Source organism: Lissotriton vulgaris, chromosome 11, assembly GCF_964263255.1.
Source record: "Lissotriton vulgaris chromosome 11, aLisVul1.2, whole genome shotgun sequence".
Taxonomy (NCBI): domain Eukaryota; kingdom Metazoa; phylum Chordata; class Amphibia; order Caudata; family Salamandridae; genus Lissotriton; species Lissotriton vulgaris.
The window spans coordinates 277,447,079-277,464,550 of NC_141699.1; the positions used below are offsets into that span (position 1 = coordinate 277,447,079).

Sequence of the window (17,472 nt, forward strand, 5' to 3'; positions counted from 1 at the left end):
AACTGCCTCTATTTAACCTTCTTGAGAGAATACGACCGGCAGGGGTCAGTAAAATACCAGAATCACTTTAGTGTTCTCTAGTTTCCAGTCCATAGAAATTGTCTTCCACGAGCACCCCTAGATAATAGTATTTTTTTCAAATCTTGTATTTTCAGTGATATGAACACCGAACGCCCTGATTTTATATTAAAAACAGAGCTTTAGACTTCACCATTTCCTGCTGAACTGCAATATATCTCTAAATGTGTTCCCATACCTTGTGTGTCACGCAGTTTGGTGCTTACTTTCAATCATGTTAAAGAACAGTAAATATTTCAGCACCCAGTTTAATGTGCTGCATAGCAAAATACATATAAGGTCCCAAAGGCGAGACTGATTGCATTGCAAATGCTTGTTATTTGTTTATGAGACCACTTGCAGATATCGTCCATTCTTTCTGGATTTCAATAATATCTTATGCAGATGACTCTCAATTGGTCTTTTTCCTTACCCAGAATAAAGACTTCTTTTTCTCCTCATTAGACCCCTGTTTAGAGAAAGTTACCAGCTGGATGAATAGCTCTTGCCTTAAACTAAACGGAGATTTAATGGAGCTCATGATCCATGGCAACAATCCTAACCCTCCTACGAGTCTGAGCTGGCTGAGCTGTTTAGGTCCCCATCCTGTCCCAAAAACAGTTATAAAGAACCTAGGAATGTGGCTGGATAAATCCTTGAATTTCAATTCCCAAGTAGTAAAGCTTGCAGCTACCTGCTTCGGCATGCTCAGGATGCTTCAAATATTTTCGCTCTACTCCCTTCTACTTCGAAGAGGTGAGTGGTCCAAACTCTCATTCTCTCACGCCTGGACTATAGCAATTCACTCTATTTGGGAGTGCCAAAAGCAACAATAAGGAAACTGCAGGTGGTACAGAATTGCACTGCTTGGATACTGTATGACATACCTAGACATCAATCTGCCCAACTAGCCCTGAGCACCCTCCATTGGCTCCCAGTGATCAACAGAATCAAATTCAAATCACGTTGCATCACCCACAGGGCATTCCTTGACAAAGGACCTTCTGTCTCTCATTCCTTGCTAGTCTCCTATTCTCCAGGGAGAACTTTGTGATCCTCTGACGCACATTTGGCCAAAGCATCCAGTGTTAGAAGGGCAAAATACGGAGGGTGGCCCTTTGCCTATAATGTGGCCAAACTCAGGAACATCCTTCACCACTCTCTGCGATCAGCCAAAAAGGATCTTTCCTTTCGGAAACTATTAAAGACCTGGCTCTGCAAGAACATCTCCCTCTAAACCCCTCTACCTAGTCTGCATCTCACTATCAGTGCCGGGATGCCTATGGGTATCTACGCGCCCTATAATTGCAGCATAGAATAGAATAGGCTAGACTAGAATAGACTAGAATAGAATAGAATAGAATAGAATAAAATAGAATAGAATAGAATAGAAATGAATGTATAGGTAGCAGGCTACTCTATAGGTTTCTGTAAGTTTCGGGTCTACAGTGAGAGCTTAGTATACTTGCTCACGGATTAAATCAAAGAGTGTGTCTTTTCTCCGCCAGAGCTTCAGAATTTGAATTTCTACAATCTGTAAATCTCAGACTCTACGTCCCTAAAATGTAACTACCAAGATATTCCTCAGCCACTGGATCTCTACCTTATTGGACTAGCATCTCTAACCTTGTAGTCTGTAGGCTACTCAAGGGTGGTCGTTGGTGTCTAAATGCCTGAGTCCCACCTCAGAATTCCAAAAAGTCTGAACTCCTTGGCCAAGCGTTGACTTGTTCAACTTCCCCCAGCCAGTGCTCATTCGCAGTTTAACACATTGGCAAAAATAAAAATCTGCAGGCTCCTGGCTGGAAAGCGCCTGCATTGGTAGGCATTGACGAAGAGCATATCAATAAAAACAAAACGTGTTAGGGAATCTTGACAGGGTGAGTAGGTTGCCTGGGCTCTACAGTTTACTGAAAATGAGGTCGCAAATGAGTAAAGATTTGGCTGAGTGTTAGTTTTGAACCCTGGCAGTATGGTGTGGGAACTGTGCAGTTGTACTCGATGTAAACCTTGGTTTGAATTAGGCGTGTGAGGCAACCCACACAACAAGGGACGGGAGTGAAGTGTGCAATTGGTACCTGTGGAGAACGAGGTGAGTCTGACGTATTTATTTCGCTGTTTGTGAAGATTATAAGGTGAGGACCTACAGAAAACTTACAGAGTGTGAGCCCTGGGTGTCTAAAGTTTTTGAAGACTCTAAGGTGAGGACCAACAGAACTTACAAGTAGTGAGAGAGGTGGGCGTCTGCAGTTTGGGGTGAATCTGATTAGAAACCCATCAGTTTTAAAAATCAGCTATAGATCCCTTAAGTTTAAGGGTAGGCTTAGGGCACGGTGTAAAGTTTTGAAATCTGCACTTGAGTTTGCTGTTTGGATCCTTATTTTTCATAACTGACTTCCTATACTTTTTGGATGAATGTCGTGTTTGGGGCCTTGTATTGTGGGTTTGGGTTGTGGGGTTTCCCCCTGCAGTATATGGTCATTCTGAGGTAAAAACTTGTTCAGGTTTGAGAGCCTGCAATGTGGAGTTAGTGTGAGGTTTGGCCTGGGGTGTTTGGGGTCAAAGTGGAGCCTGAATGTCTACACTTGGCGGGAGATTGGATGTTGTTACAGTGGCGAGAGAAATGTACTCCCTATGTGGCGGTGAATATCAGTCCTGCATCTCAGCATTGTGTTCAGGGTGACTACTGGGTTCATACCCTTGGGTCTGAAGGAGAGATATGGACGTCTGCAGTTTGAAGAAGTCTGAGAGAGGGGCTCCTGTTTGGTGTGAGTGCGATTTGTGGATCCCTGTAGATTGAAAAACGTGGGAGGTCTGTGCTCTCTAAGTGAGGTGTAGATACAATGTATGCTGAATGTGAGGGCTGGAGCCCTGCTGTTTGTGCTTAGTACTCGACTCCTGCAATTTCGAGGGTAGTTTGGTTCCTGCTGCAGTTTGCATCGAGTTTGAGTCTGGATGCCTGTAGTTTGGGCTAGAATGGATTTTTGGGCCCTGGGAATAGTTTGAGCTGAATGTGAGGATGGGAATCCCAACTGCCAGTGGGGTGTGCTCTTTGGGCCCTCTGAAGTTCAATATGAGTCTTCGCTGCAGTCAGGGATGTAAATGTGGTTTTCTGTAGTTTGGGGTCAGTGCGGAATTAAGGTGTTGATGCAGTTTGAGGTCAGGATGGGAGCCCCCACTGTCTGTGGGGTGTGCTCTTTGGACCCTTTGAAGTGTATGATGAGTTTGGGTGGATGTATGACATTACAACGCATGCTTTTACATCAATCAATCAATCAATCAATCAATCAATCAATCAATCAAAGCATTTATATAGCACACTACTCACCCGGAGGGTCTCAAGGCGCTGGGGGGAGGGGGTCCGCTACTGCTCGAACAGCCAGGTCTTGAGCTGCTTCCTGAAGGCGAGGTGGTCTTGGGTCAGGCGGAGGTGGGTCGGAAGGGAGTTCCAAGTCTTGGCTGCCAGGTAGGAGAAGGACCTTCCTCCTGTGGTGGCTCTTCGGATGCGGGGGACGGCGGCGAGGGCATGGCTGGTCGACCGAAGCTGGCGTTTGGGAGCGTAGAAGTTGAGGCGGCTGTTGAGGTATCCTGGGCCTTGGTTCTGTAGGGCTTTGTGTGCGTGGGTGAGGAGCCGGAAGGTGATTCTCTTGTTGATCGGGAGCCAGTGCAGGTCTCTCAGGTGTCCGGAGATGTGGCTGTGGCGGGGGATGTCCAGGATGAGTCGTGCTGAGGTGTTCTGGATCCGCTGGAGTCTTTTCTGGAGTTTGGCGGTGGTTCCGGCGTAGAGGGAGTTGCCGTAGTCCAGACGGCTGGTGACGAGGGCCTGGGTGACCGTCTTCCTGGTCTCGGTGGGGATCCAACGGAAGATCTTACGTAGCATGCGCAGGATGTTGAAGCATGACGAGGAGACGGCGTTGACTTGTCTGGTCATGGAGAGGGAGGAGTCCAGGATGAAGCCCAGGTTGCGTGCGCGGTCTGTGGGTTTGGGTGCGCTGCCCAGGGCGGGGGGCCACCAGGAGTTGTCCCAGGCGGAGGGTGATGATCCCAGGATGAGGACTTCTGTCTTGTCCGAGTTCAGTTTCAGTAGGCTGTTTGTCATCCACTTGGCTACGTCTGTCATCCCTTCGTGCAGGTTGATTCTGGCGGTGGCGGGGTCGTTGGTGAGGGAGAGGATCAGCTGGGTGTCGTCAGCGTAGGAGATGATGTTGAGGTTGTGCTGGCGTGCGATGGCTGCGAGGGGGCTCATGTAGACGTTGAAGAGTGTTGGGCTGAGCTAGGAGCCTTGAGGAACGCCGCAGATGACTTCGGTGGCCTCCGATCTGAACGGGGGGAGGCGGACTCTCTGTGTCCTTCCGGCGAGGAAGGAGATGATCCACTCTAGTGCCTTCTCCCGGATTCCGGCGTTGCTCAGGCGCTGTACTAGGGTGCGGTGGCAGACAGTGTCGAAGGCCGCGGAGAGGTCCAGGAGGATGAGGGACGCTGTTTCTCCGTTGTCGAGCAGGGCTCGGATGTCATCGGTGGCTGCGATCAGGGCGGTCTCGGTGCTGTGGTTGGCCCGGAAGCCGGACTGCGAGAGGTCGAGGGAGCCGTTCGTCTCGAGGAAGGCGGCCAGTTGCTTGTTGACGGTCTTCTCAATGACTTTTTCCAGAAACGGGAGCAGTGAGATGGGGCGGTAGTTCTTGAGGTCTGTGGGGTCGGCTGATGGTTTCTTAAGTAGAGCGCTGAGCTCGGCGTGCTTCCAGCTCTCCGGGAAGGTGGCGGTGTCGAAGGAGGTGTTGATGATGTCCCGCAGGTGGGGTGCGATGACAGCGTCGGCCTTGTTGAAGACGTGGTGAGGGCAGGGGTCTGTCGGCGATCCGGAGTGGATGGAGTTCATCGTGCGGACGGTGTCTTCGGTGCTGATCGGGGTCCAGGCGCGGAGGGTGGATGTGGGGGGCGGTGGTTCGGTCGTGACGTGCGTCGGTTGAGTGCTGAAGCTGTTGTGTATGTCCGCGATCTTGTTGTGAAAGTAGGAGGCGAGGGAGTTGCAGAGGTCTTGCGAAGGGGTGATGTCGTTGTTTCCGGCGTTGGGGTTGGAGAGCTCTTTCATGATGTTGAAGAGTTCCTTGCTGTTGTGTGCGTTGTTGTCCAGTCGTTCCTTGAATGCGGTTTTCTTGGTGGTGTGGATCAGTTGGTGGTGTTTTCGGGTGGCGAGCTTGAGGGCAGTCATGTTGTCCGGTGTTGGGTCTCGCATCGCATGCTTTTACAACGCAGGTTTTACAACGCATACCATTACAACGCATAGTGCTTTGGGGCGCTGGATAGTGAATAGTTTAATTTACTATTCCAACTCCAGTCCCCGTGGATAGTATGGAAGGTGTTGGACAGTAAATTAAACCTATTCCCTATCCTAGAGCGCCCCCCAGCACAATGCGTTGTAATGGTTTGCGTTGTAAAAATTGCATCGTAAAGGCACTGCGTTGTAAAAGTTGCGTTGTAAGTGATGTTTCCCGTTTGGGTCCTTGCTGTAGTTATGAGTGTATCACTGGTTTTCTATAGGTTGAGGCAACTGTGAGGAGGAATTGCAGCAGTGTGAGCCCAGAATGCATTATGGGATGAGTTTGGCCTTAAATTACTTTGGTTAGGGCGGGTGTGCGGTTTAGAACGTTCAATGTTGGGTGGGTGTGAGTTTTGATACGGCTATACGTATGGATATGGATCCCCGCGCAGTCTGAGGTGAGTATGAGGATGAGACAGGGCCGGCTTTAGCGCTGGTGGCACCAGATCCGAAAGTCTTTTTTGGGTTAAACCTCCATGATCTCATCGGATTCGCTCACCACCACCTGGCAAAAATGCCCCCTACTCACCATAGCCCCTCTATCACATACATTTCATTTGTTTTTAAAGCGCTGGTAAAGGCAAGGTTTACTAATCCACTCGCCTATCCACATAAAATACAGACCTGTTCTTTGCAGCAGGCATATTAACCCTCTATGCTACTTTAAGGCGAGTCAAAAATGCCACTAGACAAAACTTCCATCTCTCTCCCTAGCAGGAACATTAATCACAGGAGTTATCTTGAATTTTTTTTTTGCTGCCTGAAAGCTGGACGCCCAAGAAACTCTGCAGCAGGTGCTTTAAAATCTTAAATTATGCTAAACACAGCTCCCCCCCTCCCCCCTCAGGTCAGTGCCCCCCTCCAGGTAAGCGCCCAGCCGCACTGGTGCACTTCCTTAAAGCCGGCCCTGAGATGAGACCTCTATGGCTTGCGTGAGGGCAATATTTGGACCCCTGCGGTCTGCACTAAAGTTGAGTCTTCCATGCAGTGTGGGGTGAAGTTGGTCCCAGCTGCAGTTTGAGGATGAGCCCTCCGTAGGGTGCGTGAGTGTAATTAATGTTTAGACTCTGCAGTACGAGGTGAGCTTGAGTCCTGGCAGCAGTTTGGGGCCAGGGTTGGTCCCGGCTGCGGTTTGAGGTGAGTGTGAGGATGAGACCTCTGTAGTTTAATGCATTGAGTGTAATAAGATGTGGACTCTATTGTGCGAGTCCATCGTGCAGTGTTGGGTGACTGTTGATGCCACCTACATTTTTGGCTGAGTGTGTGAATGAGACCCCTGCAGTTTCCTTGAGTGTGACATTTGCACCTGTGCAGCATGAGGGGGAGCCCTCTGCAGTTTGCGTTGGTGTGATGAATGTCTGGACTCTGCAGTGTGAGGTGAGCTTGAATTCTGGCTGCAGTTTGGGATAAAGGTTGGTCCCAGCTTGCAGGCTGGGGCTGGGGCGAGTGCGAGTCAAACCACTGCCCCTTGGGGTGTGTGATTTCTGGAGCCCTTGAGAGGCGCTTGAGTCCCGGCTGCAGCAGTTCGCGTCAGTGTGATTCTAGAACCCCTGCAGTTTGCCGCCCAAAGTAGGGACAAGAGTGTGGCAGAAAGTGCTAGAAGGCGGATCCGTGGCGCTCGAGCCAGGCAGCGTCAAACAACAGTTGTCTTTTTACGCAGACTGCGCGCGCCACCAGAGCCCTCGGTAGCAGGTACAGCTCTCAGGGTTTCGCGACTGCCGTGTTCTCCTTTAACGGGTTATTCTTATTTTTTGCCGATTATATTTTAATGCGGATTTCCGAGCACCCATTTGTTTGATTAAAAAAACACACACACAGCAATTGTCTTTCCATGAAGCATGGCTCCGTCTCTTTCACCTGACGGGGACGCGAGTGGGCGGGGGGCGGCAGGGGAAGAGACAATCTCGAATGAAAGTGGGGGGGGGGGGGGGGGGGGGGGGGGCGACTGGAAAATATTGCTGCAAATTAAAGCAGGAACGAGAAGGCACGGTGAAAAGGAGGACGGAATATGGGGAGGAAAGAGAGAGAGACAAACAGAGAGGAAGGGGTGAAGGGAAGAGAGCTAGAAAAGAAGGGCTAGAGAGAACATGATGGTGGAAAGGAGCAATGCAGAGGCGAGGGGGCAGGATGGATAGAAAGAAGGTGAGAGGCTCGGTGAAAGAGGAAGAGAGTGCGGTAGAAGCAAGAGAGGGGGCTCGAGCGGTAGGTGGAGAGCGACAGATGCGAGGGAAACAGCGTAAGGGGGAGAGAGGGCAGCAGCGATAGAAAGGGAGAAGAGTGAGGCAGCGGGTAGGGAGGGAGAGGAAACTAATGGGCAGGAGCGCGAGAGGCATGGATAGGCAGAGGGTCAGGGGAAGCGAGCGGGGGCTGGCAGGTGAGTGGAAAGACGGGGTGAGCCACGTGTGTGTGTGTGTGTGGGGGGGGGGGGGGGGGAGGGGGGGGGGTTAATAGGGCAGCATGGCACCGAGGTAGACCAGGAGCCGCCTTAGATATACGGCCGGTCCGCTGCTTTTCCGTTTTTTTGCTAATCTTCACCCACCTGCTCCGTGTTTTTTGCTCATGCTTGTTTGCTTGTGAATTGTTTGCAGACGCTTGGGAGCTGAGAGACAGCCAAAGCCCGTGGGAGCCGAGCGAGTGAAGGAGGAGAAAAAAGGGAGAGGCAGTGAACACCTCTGCAAAGACACCTTTCGGCTGGTAGAAGACCTCCCCCCTTCGGACCAGATCCGTGCAGAGCAGACGCCGGACAAAATATTGCATGTGTGCAGTCGACGGCACCCGCAAATTGGGGGCTCGGCATTTCTGTGCAGCCTCCCCCCCCCACCCCCGAGCTGCAATCACTGACAGGACTGCAAAAGCGAGGAGGAGGGGCGCTGATCTATATTCATCAAGGAGGAATATTCCGGGGCCTTTAATGAATCCAGGGGAATGACTGCTCCCCTGCAGTGAGCCCCGTCCTCGCCCCTCCTTCCGCTGCTGCAGGATCGCCAGCCTCCTGGCGGATGCTCCGGGAAAGGTCCGGCTGAGGCTGGTGTGGACGATGGGCTTCGGTGTGTGGATCCCTGACGCGGCGGGGAAGGGAGCAGCGTAGAGTGAGTGCACGCATCAGGGTCGACTGGTCCATGGGGAGACTGGTGGTGGCCACATCATGGTCCAGCAGGCACCTCCCTCGCCAGACGATTGATCTCGCGCTCTTCCCTGGGGATGCTCGCCCAGCAGGGATCTTCATCACCGGGCCATGATCTATCAAGGTGCCATTTAGCGTCGGTTTCGCCTTCTGGCTGTGCTTCTGGCATAGGGCCAAGAGGACAGGAGGAAATATATGCTCGGGACTAGTTGGAAAAATGAACCGTTGCAAGAGGTCGCCATGGACACTAATTTGTCGACAGCCTCCAAGTGAAAGCTGACAATGGTGCAAACCATTTGACGCAAGCGGCAAGGGATGGTGAGCTGAAGGTGCATGAAGATGAGCGCGTGCCATGTGCGCATTAGCGGGGCAGGACGACAACCGCGGTGGAGGCTACTCATCAGCAAGGAATGACTGATCCTCCCCATGGCTTATGGGGGGTCTTTATTTTCAAGGTTCTGCTGGATGATCTCGTAAGACCTCAATGGAGCGCTGGAGAAGCCTGGCCAGGGGCTGGGCACCTTGATGCGTTCTGTGGGTTCCAAGCTCCAGAGCAGATGGCGTCCCCTTGGCTTGCATGCTAGAGTGCCTGCACTTGCACTCAACAGAAACCACTAAGAGACATTATACACGTGGAGGGTATGATTCCGTGCCAGAGGAGGAACTAGTGCCCGGCTAAACAGTGATGAGATTGTCGTGTAGATCTGCTTTAGCCTCCTTGCTGCCTGTCTGCCAGTCTCAGTTCACTGGAAGTTCCACTATTGACCCCTCCTTCCTCTGGACCTTCTCAACTGTTATGCACAACATGAAATAAAACCTCTGGGAGTTTACTCTCCTTTTTTTGTCCAACTCAATTACCTGTCGGGTCGGCACCATGTCTCGACCCGGCTCAGGGATTCTGATCTCGGTGAATGGGCTGGGCTTCCCACCCCAAAATCTAGCCCGTGTAGTGGTGTGGGAGTGGCTGAACGAGCATGGCCGGTGGAGGCCCTACACCGCTACGGTATGCCATCACATTGAGAGCGTATTGAAGGAGGACCCCCGAGGCAGTGTGGTGCTGGGGCAAGTAGATGGTCAGCTGACGCCCTACATCATCGACCTGCAGTCCATGCACCAGTTTCGCCAGGACACAGGTGAGTGCACTTTATGTCTGTCAAGCGGCAGTCATTTTCTAACATCCACGCATGTTAACAAGCCAGACTCCTTCAACCATTTCTTAATCTCATTCCTTGGGATAGGAGGTCTGTCATAAGGAACGAGACACCTGGGACACTCTACTAGTGGAACCATTCAGGAAAGGCCCAAGGGGTGGAGAGAATATCCTGCTTTCCACAAAACTGCTACAGCTACCTGTTGGCAGAGTTTGAAGTCTGAGGGTTGGTTTTGAAGTCTCCTGTTACAATAGATTGTCGAGATGTTCTTACACCTCTATGGAGGAGTTTTGTTTCCAGACCAGGACACCCTTGAGTTGATAGTGCGCTTTACAAATACACATATTTATTATAACAATGCCCTACAGCTTTAGTTGAAATTTACAAGCACAGACAGGTGAGTTGCTCTAACAACTCGTAGGTAAAATCTTGGGTTGTAAGTTTGATGTTTTTTGTTAACTCCCAGATGTCTCGAGCAGCTGCTTTTCCTGCTCTTGGTTTATGGGGTATCACTGGGCTCTACCATTGTGCAAGAGGGAACTGTTCTCATGCTCTGCATGACGTTTTGTGTTCTGTCCGAGTGGTGTTATTGTGATTTCTCAGTTAACAAGAGTAGATGCCCCTCAAGGTGGTGGTGGAACACTTTTCAAAGTGGGGGTGCTGCCATTAATGTTATTACACTGAAGTTATAAAGATTGTGAAAAATCTAAGTGTTATATAAAAAACACACGTCCAACAAATGTGCCATGTCCATTCAGCAGGCGAGTGGTAAGAGTGTAGTATGTAGATAGTAGTACATTTTAGAGCACTGGTGTGGTAGCGCACTGTTATTTACAGACAGTACAGTTTCAGTTGAAATGGCCACTAAATTTGCATAGGTAAAATTATACAATGCAAAGACGATAATGTGTGGAAAGTGGGTTTCAGCAACTGTTATTATTTGCACATCACCAAGCAAAGTGTCTCGATTTCTCTTGATCCTACTTAAAAATTTGTTTCCACCACACTTCAGAATTACAAAAAAGTGCGTAATTTGTACTTTCCAAATTGCTGATGTAATCTGAAATATGTATATAGTTTATTTATTGATATTTAAATGTGGTGTGTTAGAAAACAACGGATATCCTACAACATTTCCATTAGTTTCCTGTACCTCAAAAGGATTGACACCTAAATCACTTTTACAAAATCCTCTCACTTTGCAGTCTGAATAATAAAAGTACACTCCAGTTTCCAAATAAGCAGCGATTTGTCAGAAGACAGCATGACATAGCATGGCATTTGACCTTTGTCCTTGAGCACACAGCAATATGTGACAAGATAAACACAACATTTAAAGACATCTTTACTGCTCATTCACCTTCTAAACTACAGCATGATTATTTGTGGGGGTGCTGCAGCACCCCTACTTCCAGCGCCTACACCCTCCACTTTGGGGAGGAGCTTTTGGGGTATACTTTTGAATTAAGTTCCTCTCTGGAGGGGGGCACTAGGAGCTAGTTTAGAAGGGTCAGAGCCAGTGCTCCTATGGGTACATCAAAGACTCAAAAAATTGGGGCTTCTGTTCCTGAGAAGAGAGAATACGAGTGTTCCTAATAGGTGTGTTTAGACCTATATCACGAGGATAGTCAATTAGACTTTCTCATGTTGCCCTCACACATCCCCAAGATGATATCATGCGTCATCATAGAGTGGTGGTCCTCGTTGGGCCGGCACTGCAATGACCTATGGGTCCCCCGATGGGTCACTTTGGCGGAGATCTCTTTAAGAGAATCCGTTTGATGCGTGCAAGCAAGATGATTGGCGTGGTGCAGTGGTGAAACCTGGTTGTGAGTTAAAACTGATAGGGGAGGTCATAAACTATCCTTTAATAAGTAGACCGCCCTGTCATAGATAAAAACCTATAACAGGCAAATGCTACCCTAGAGGTTTAAAAGGAACCCTGGTTGTCAGTGTGTATCGACTATTCGGGGAAAGTACCATATAGACATGAGTTGGAGGCCTTACTCAGGTCTCTCACTTAGTGATTAGTCGACATGTTTTGCGAGTATCAAATGGCCATCTCTAGAGACACGGATACGGAAGGATAGCTGCAGACGCACGGTCTGCACACCAATACCCAGGGCACATTTGAACGTGGCATCTCCGCGTCACCTGATTAGCTTTAGGTTGGACCTTGAACCACACAGACATCAGGTTGCACTTTAGGGGCACCACATTGTGTGGGGGAGTTTTTAATTATATGTTTTATGCCCTGGCGAAGCGCCACAGATCCTTAAGACCATTTGATAGGCACAAAAAACATGTTGACAAATCACTAGGGGGGTCATTACAATGGCAGTCGGACTTTCGTCTTACCGCCATCGCTGCAATAGTGAGACCGGCCTACCCACCTACTGCATTATGATGCGACCGCCACCACGGCGGTCGCAGCGGCCATACTTTACATTGCGGCGGGTGCTGCAGCCCCCGCCACAATGTAAATAGGGCGCTGTTTGCATTTCCCTGCACTACGTGGCAGGCACCATGAGGTGCCTGCCATATGGTGCATGGAAATGTAGGGGGACATAAGTGCCCCCAAACCCCAAGAGAAAGTGCCAAGTCAGAAGGATGGCCCGCTACGGGCCCCCAAAGTCCCTTTGCGCCAACTTGTTCATGGCGGGTTAACTGCCATGAACAAGCGGGTCGAAGGGGATATCATAATAGCAACGGCGGTGCCTGGCAGGTACTGCCGCAATGCTGCCTAACGTAGGTGCTCCGACAGGTGTCTGAAAAGAACCACCTGTTGGAATTGTGGCAGTTGGTCTTTCCGACTGCCACGCTTCACCCTACCATCATAATGTGGAGGGCGGAAAACCGTTCTGCGATGGTGGAGTGCCCGCCACCAACAGGCTGGCGGTGGCGGGCCTTCCGCCATCGTAATGACCCCCTAAGTGAGAGACCTGAGTGAGGCCTCCACCCCACGACTATAGGGTACTTTCCCTGTATATTCAATACACACTAACTACCAGGATTCCTTCTAAACCAGAAATGGCTAAAAATGCCACACATTTAACACTGGGCTGCTTGGAGCAATGATGCTTATAGCGTAGAAAGACACACCAGGGACTAGGCAAGATTGTCGGTACTCCATTTGTGAGTGAAAAGCGGGCTTCTGCATATGCAGTGCCTATATAGAGTTTGGGGGGTACAATACTTCTAGGATTAAACACAGAGCCTCCAAACCTTGAAGATTGTCTATTGCCCGAGCCAATCATGTCAAATATATCAGTTTCCTATGTGAAGCTGGGTTTCTAGGATACCTCACTGTATGTCGTTGGGGACACCCTTTCTGGTCTTGGCAAATAATTGTGATTAGTTGTTTTAGTCTAATTAGAATCAATCAATTGAATCAAATCATGACTACAGTACCCAGAATGAATTATGCTATCGCACTAAAGTGGAGTTCTGGAAACAGCGCCTGTGATGACGTGTAGCCATGCTGCGACAGATCTGTTGTTGATGATGAGCAGAGCCCTGCCCACCTATTGTAGTCTTCACTTTATTGTGAGTGCTTTAAACTGCTTCCCCCACCCATGGTCAACACCACACACACAGAAATGGAAGGCGTGGATAGGCCTACCTAGAGATAAGAGGATTCCTGGGAGGACATCACCTCTGAAAGATCAGAAGAGCGTATGGCACAGCCAGTAGACTCATGCTATAATCCTCATTTTAATCAGGGATTTTTTTTAAACCATCATCTCTCTGCATCTCTCAGGTCGGTAACAAGACAAAATATTGAATTCAAAATATAGAATCACCAAAATATCGAAGTCAAAATATATAATGGACAAAATATGGAATGGACAGAATATAGTGGCGAAAAATATTGAATTGAAGGTAAGTAATTTTATATCGAATAGTAATTTTTACCCCTACGCTATCCAACGCTTTCCCAACTGTTGCACTCTCTGGAGTGGGCATAGTAATTTTTACCCCTACGCTATCCAACGCTGGCCCTACTATTGCACTCTCTAGAGTGGGAATAGTAATTTTTACCCCTACGCTATCCAACGCTTTCCCCACTGTTGCACTCTCTGGAGTGGGAATAGTAATGTTTACCCCTACGCTATCCAATGCTTTCCCTACTGATGCTCTCCCTGGAGTGGGAATAGTAATTTTTACCCCTACGCTATCCAACGCTTTCCCTACTGTTGCACTCACTGGAGTGGTAATAGTAAATGTTATATTTATTATTTCATTAATTTTAAATTACTTTTAAGACATTTTAAAAAATTCGATATTTTGACTAACTATATTTTTTTAAAACTATATTTTCTATTCGATATTTTTGTACTTACCTGTTTGTGGATAGGAATTCGATATTTTTGCATTCTATATTTTTTCTTCAATATTTTGGTAATTCTATATTTGTGTATTCGATATTATATCAGTGATCCCTCCGGTCCATAGGCCCTTACCTATAACGTGAAAACCCAAACTGCAAGCCCCACAATTCTACTGATGTGCACAGCTGCCAATTTTATCAAGTCCAAACATGACTAGCTGCTCCAGTCCAGGGTTTTTCTTTGCATTCAGAGATGTGTAATCCTGGTTTTAGGATGGGCTAAAACAAGACTGCAGGTCACAGAATGCAAAAATAAAATAAAATTAGAAAAAACTGACTGAAACAGCTAGTCAGGTATGCACAAGCAGAACGTAAAATGATGGTGCCCCGTCGCAGAATGTGATGAGGGGGCCCTGAGTCTCTCATATCTCACAGATATTCATTAGTCTTGGGCTCAATGGAGACCGCCTGGATGGCTAAAGCCCCCCTGCGACATAGGGGACTTCATTACATCACTGCTAGCATCGCCCTGGGAAACTTGGCAGGGTTGCTTGTATTATTGGTTAACAACCTTGGACTGACCTAAAGAGACAATGTGCCGTGAGGTCATTTGATAGCCCTTCTTGAAGGTACCAGGTGGCTCCACATCACCTGGGTGAGCGTGGTCTTCCATATAACTTGTCGCTGCATTCTGGGAGTTGTAGTCCTGTTCACTTCAAATGAACGAGCTGGACTGATGTCCGAGATGACAATTATTTGTGGAAGGAAAACCGGAGCTGGAATGTCGATTTCCAGATGACATGAAGTCATCGTTTAAGCTGACAGCTTTTGAAAGAGGACATTTCACCTCAGTCCAAGACACTTTGAAGAGAATTCTTCGGAATTTTATAGAATGGAAGAAGCCAATGGGGAATGAAACCAGTGTATACATGTAAGACCCAAACGCATTTAAAAAACAAAACTGCTGCTCACGTACCGTGGTAATGCACTCATAAGGTCTGACGCCATGACTCGAAAGCCCGACCTTTATCCAGGTTCACATGTTATCAACCCCGTCGAGTTTCCTCTGCCCCTGCTTGACTAGCTGCTGATTTGTGGACTACACGGTACAAAAGGGGGTGGTGATGGACGGAGCATCTGAACCAATCAAACACTCACACCCAGTCAACAGATCTGGGTTTAATCCATCACCGTTCTTTAGCCCACTCTGCCACCCCAGTCCAGATTTGTGGACTACAGGCCAAGGAATGAAAAGGGAAATCCTGGACTGGAGCAGATAATCACGCATGACCTGGGATGCTCGGGCTATGTGACATCAAGCTAGAAGGTGGTGCTTTACCAGGTAAGGCCTGTGGAGAAGGAGTTGCAGGGCTTAGTGGAGTCCTTTGCATTTTGGGATTTGTAGTTATTCTTTACTCTTATAAGTCTGGACTTCAATAAAAACAGCATACAAATGCTGGTGGCTATAAAGCCAGGACTGGCTGAATATGTCCCCATGCCAAGGGACCAGTATCTATGGCTACCACAAACTGATATGGAAACAACTTAGCAGTTTTTCTTGGTTACTAGTTATCATTATATGGACATTTCATGTATTCGTATATTTATTAAGTTGTTTACTGATTAGCAAATACATATTTCAATTTAGCATTTTTATTTAGTACTACAACTCTAAGGTAATTAAGCTTTCACAACATTTCAAATTGTTTCCTTCATATGGTAACTAGACAACTCTGTGTCACCAGAGACGCAGTGCTGTAGCCACAGAGGGTTGTCTAATAACATATTAATAACACTCTTCATCCATTGAGTTGTAGATCTGCATAGTTTGGGTCCCGGGAATGAGAATGCTCTTCCGCTTACGGTGGTTTCCATTTCTAGGCTTTCCTTTTTTGAACCATTGCCATTAGTTGTGGACCTGCAATTCCTTCAATGGAAGCTTCCTAAAACTACAACTCCCAGGATGCACTGGCTTGTCAAATAAAAGCCTAAAGGGGCCACCCAATGTAGAGAAAAAAACTGTTCTCCTTCCTCAGTCTTGCATCTCTAACAATCACCAACGATTAGCATTCTAGAATGTTCCCATGATGATGTGTATTTGGTTTTAAGACTTCTTGTGACATAATTCACCAGATGGCCAATTAGGACAGGAGGCAGTGACCCTGGCATCATTGATCTAGGTGGCAACCCTTTAGCTCTAACACACAAAAGGCGATTGGAGAAATGCTTGCAATTAATCTGACCACTGCAATCGCTTGGGATAGCATCCCAACCCATCATTCTAATGCTCAACGTGCCACCTCCATTTCAGACTTAGCCGTATGCAAATCATTCTCGACCCTGCTCCAATAGGAGCAGTCCAGCCCGAACTTGCTAGTGGTTAGACAAATTGCAGCCATTCCTCCCATCACAATTTGCGTGTTTGATTCACCCTCTAGCTCACCCATGTGTTGGTAGCCGATCTGAGGCCGCATGTTGACTAATCAGGGGTTGCCATGGTTTGGGAAAGGAAAATCCAGAACAAAATTCATGTCTCTGTGGCATGGTGTGATCGTGGGACTCCATCTCCTTGCTACTAAGAGCCTAGTTTAAAGGTGTGGCAGTGACTGGCCATGTGTAATTCAGTCATTGATCATGGAAGGGTTTATTTGACCCTTCACTGCAACTTTCACCAAGGGTGGCTCCTCCACGAAGGCGGAGGAGCATTGCCCGACTGCTCTGTGAGCAGTGGAAAAAGGGAAAATAAAATGATAACAACATCATTATTATCATTTTATATTTCGTAGCTGCGGGGCTGGGTTACGGCAGGGCGGGGCTGGTGTCACGAGGGAGGAGTGGTGGGCACTTTTTTTGTGTGCATGACGATTTGGCCAGATGTCTTGGGCCGGCCAAACAGTCATGCACACTTTGCATGTTCTCCACCGGGCAGTACTACACAGCCTGGGTGGAGAACATGCACAGGTTCCCAGTCCCCCTCTGAGCAACGAACCACAGCACTCAGGCCAATCACAATGCTCGTTGCAGCATTGTGATTGGCTATGGGGAGTCTGTGTGCTTCCTGCTTCCGTGACTCTCCAGGAAGCCACGACTGGGGAAAGACGGTGGCCGTGGAAAGGTAAGTGGGTTTTTTTCAAACCCCCCTGCCCCACCATTCCTATTTCCTGCCGTCTGCCACTGCCTTTCACCAGTGTATCTTCTGGTGTATCGGAGTGGCTTTGGGTAATTTAGAACTTCTTGGGAGAACGATTTGGCACTAGTGTATGAATCTTTTGCAGGCATGGTACCCAAATTTCCTAGTCCTATGTATGAGTAGCTCTTACAGTACAGTTTGTTTTTCTTTTCATTCTGGGATTTATAGTCCTGTTTATTCCATTATGACATCAGTTCTAGAAGTCTAATAATACAAAGGGAAACACCTGGGCAGCTGTACCTTTGTGTGACCACGCCTGCCAAGTTTCCGAGGTCCATTGGTAACCAGCTGCTCAAGTACAGA

General features: G+C 48.3%; 1 protein-coding gene across 1 annotated transcript in view; it reads left to right on the forward strand.

Moving 5' to 3' along the window:
• The window catches only part of DTX1 (deltex E3 ubiquitin ligase 1), a 448,016-nt gene that overhangs the window by 14,728 nt on the left and 415,816 nt on the right, over positions 1–17,472 (forward strand). Inside the window, exon 2 of the mRNA XM_086943241.1 lies at positions 7,963–9,631. Within this exon, the coding sequence (XP_086799367.1) occupies positions 9,373–9,631 (259 nt within the window). The 5' untranslated portion in view covers positions 7,963–9,372. The remainder of the gene's footprint in view (positions 1–7,962; positions 9,632–17,472) is intronic.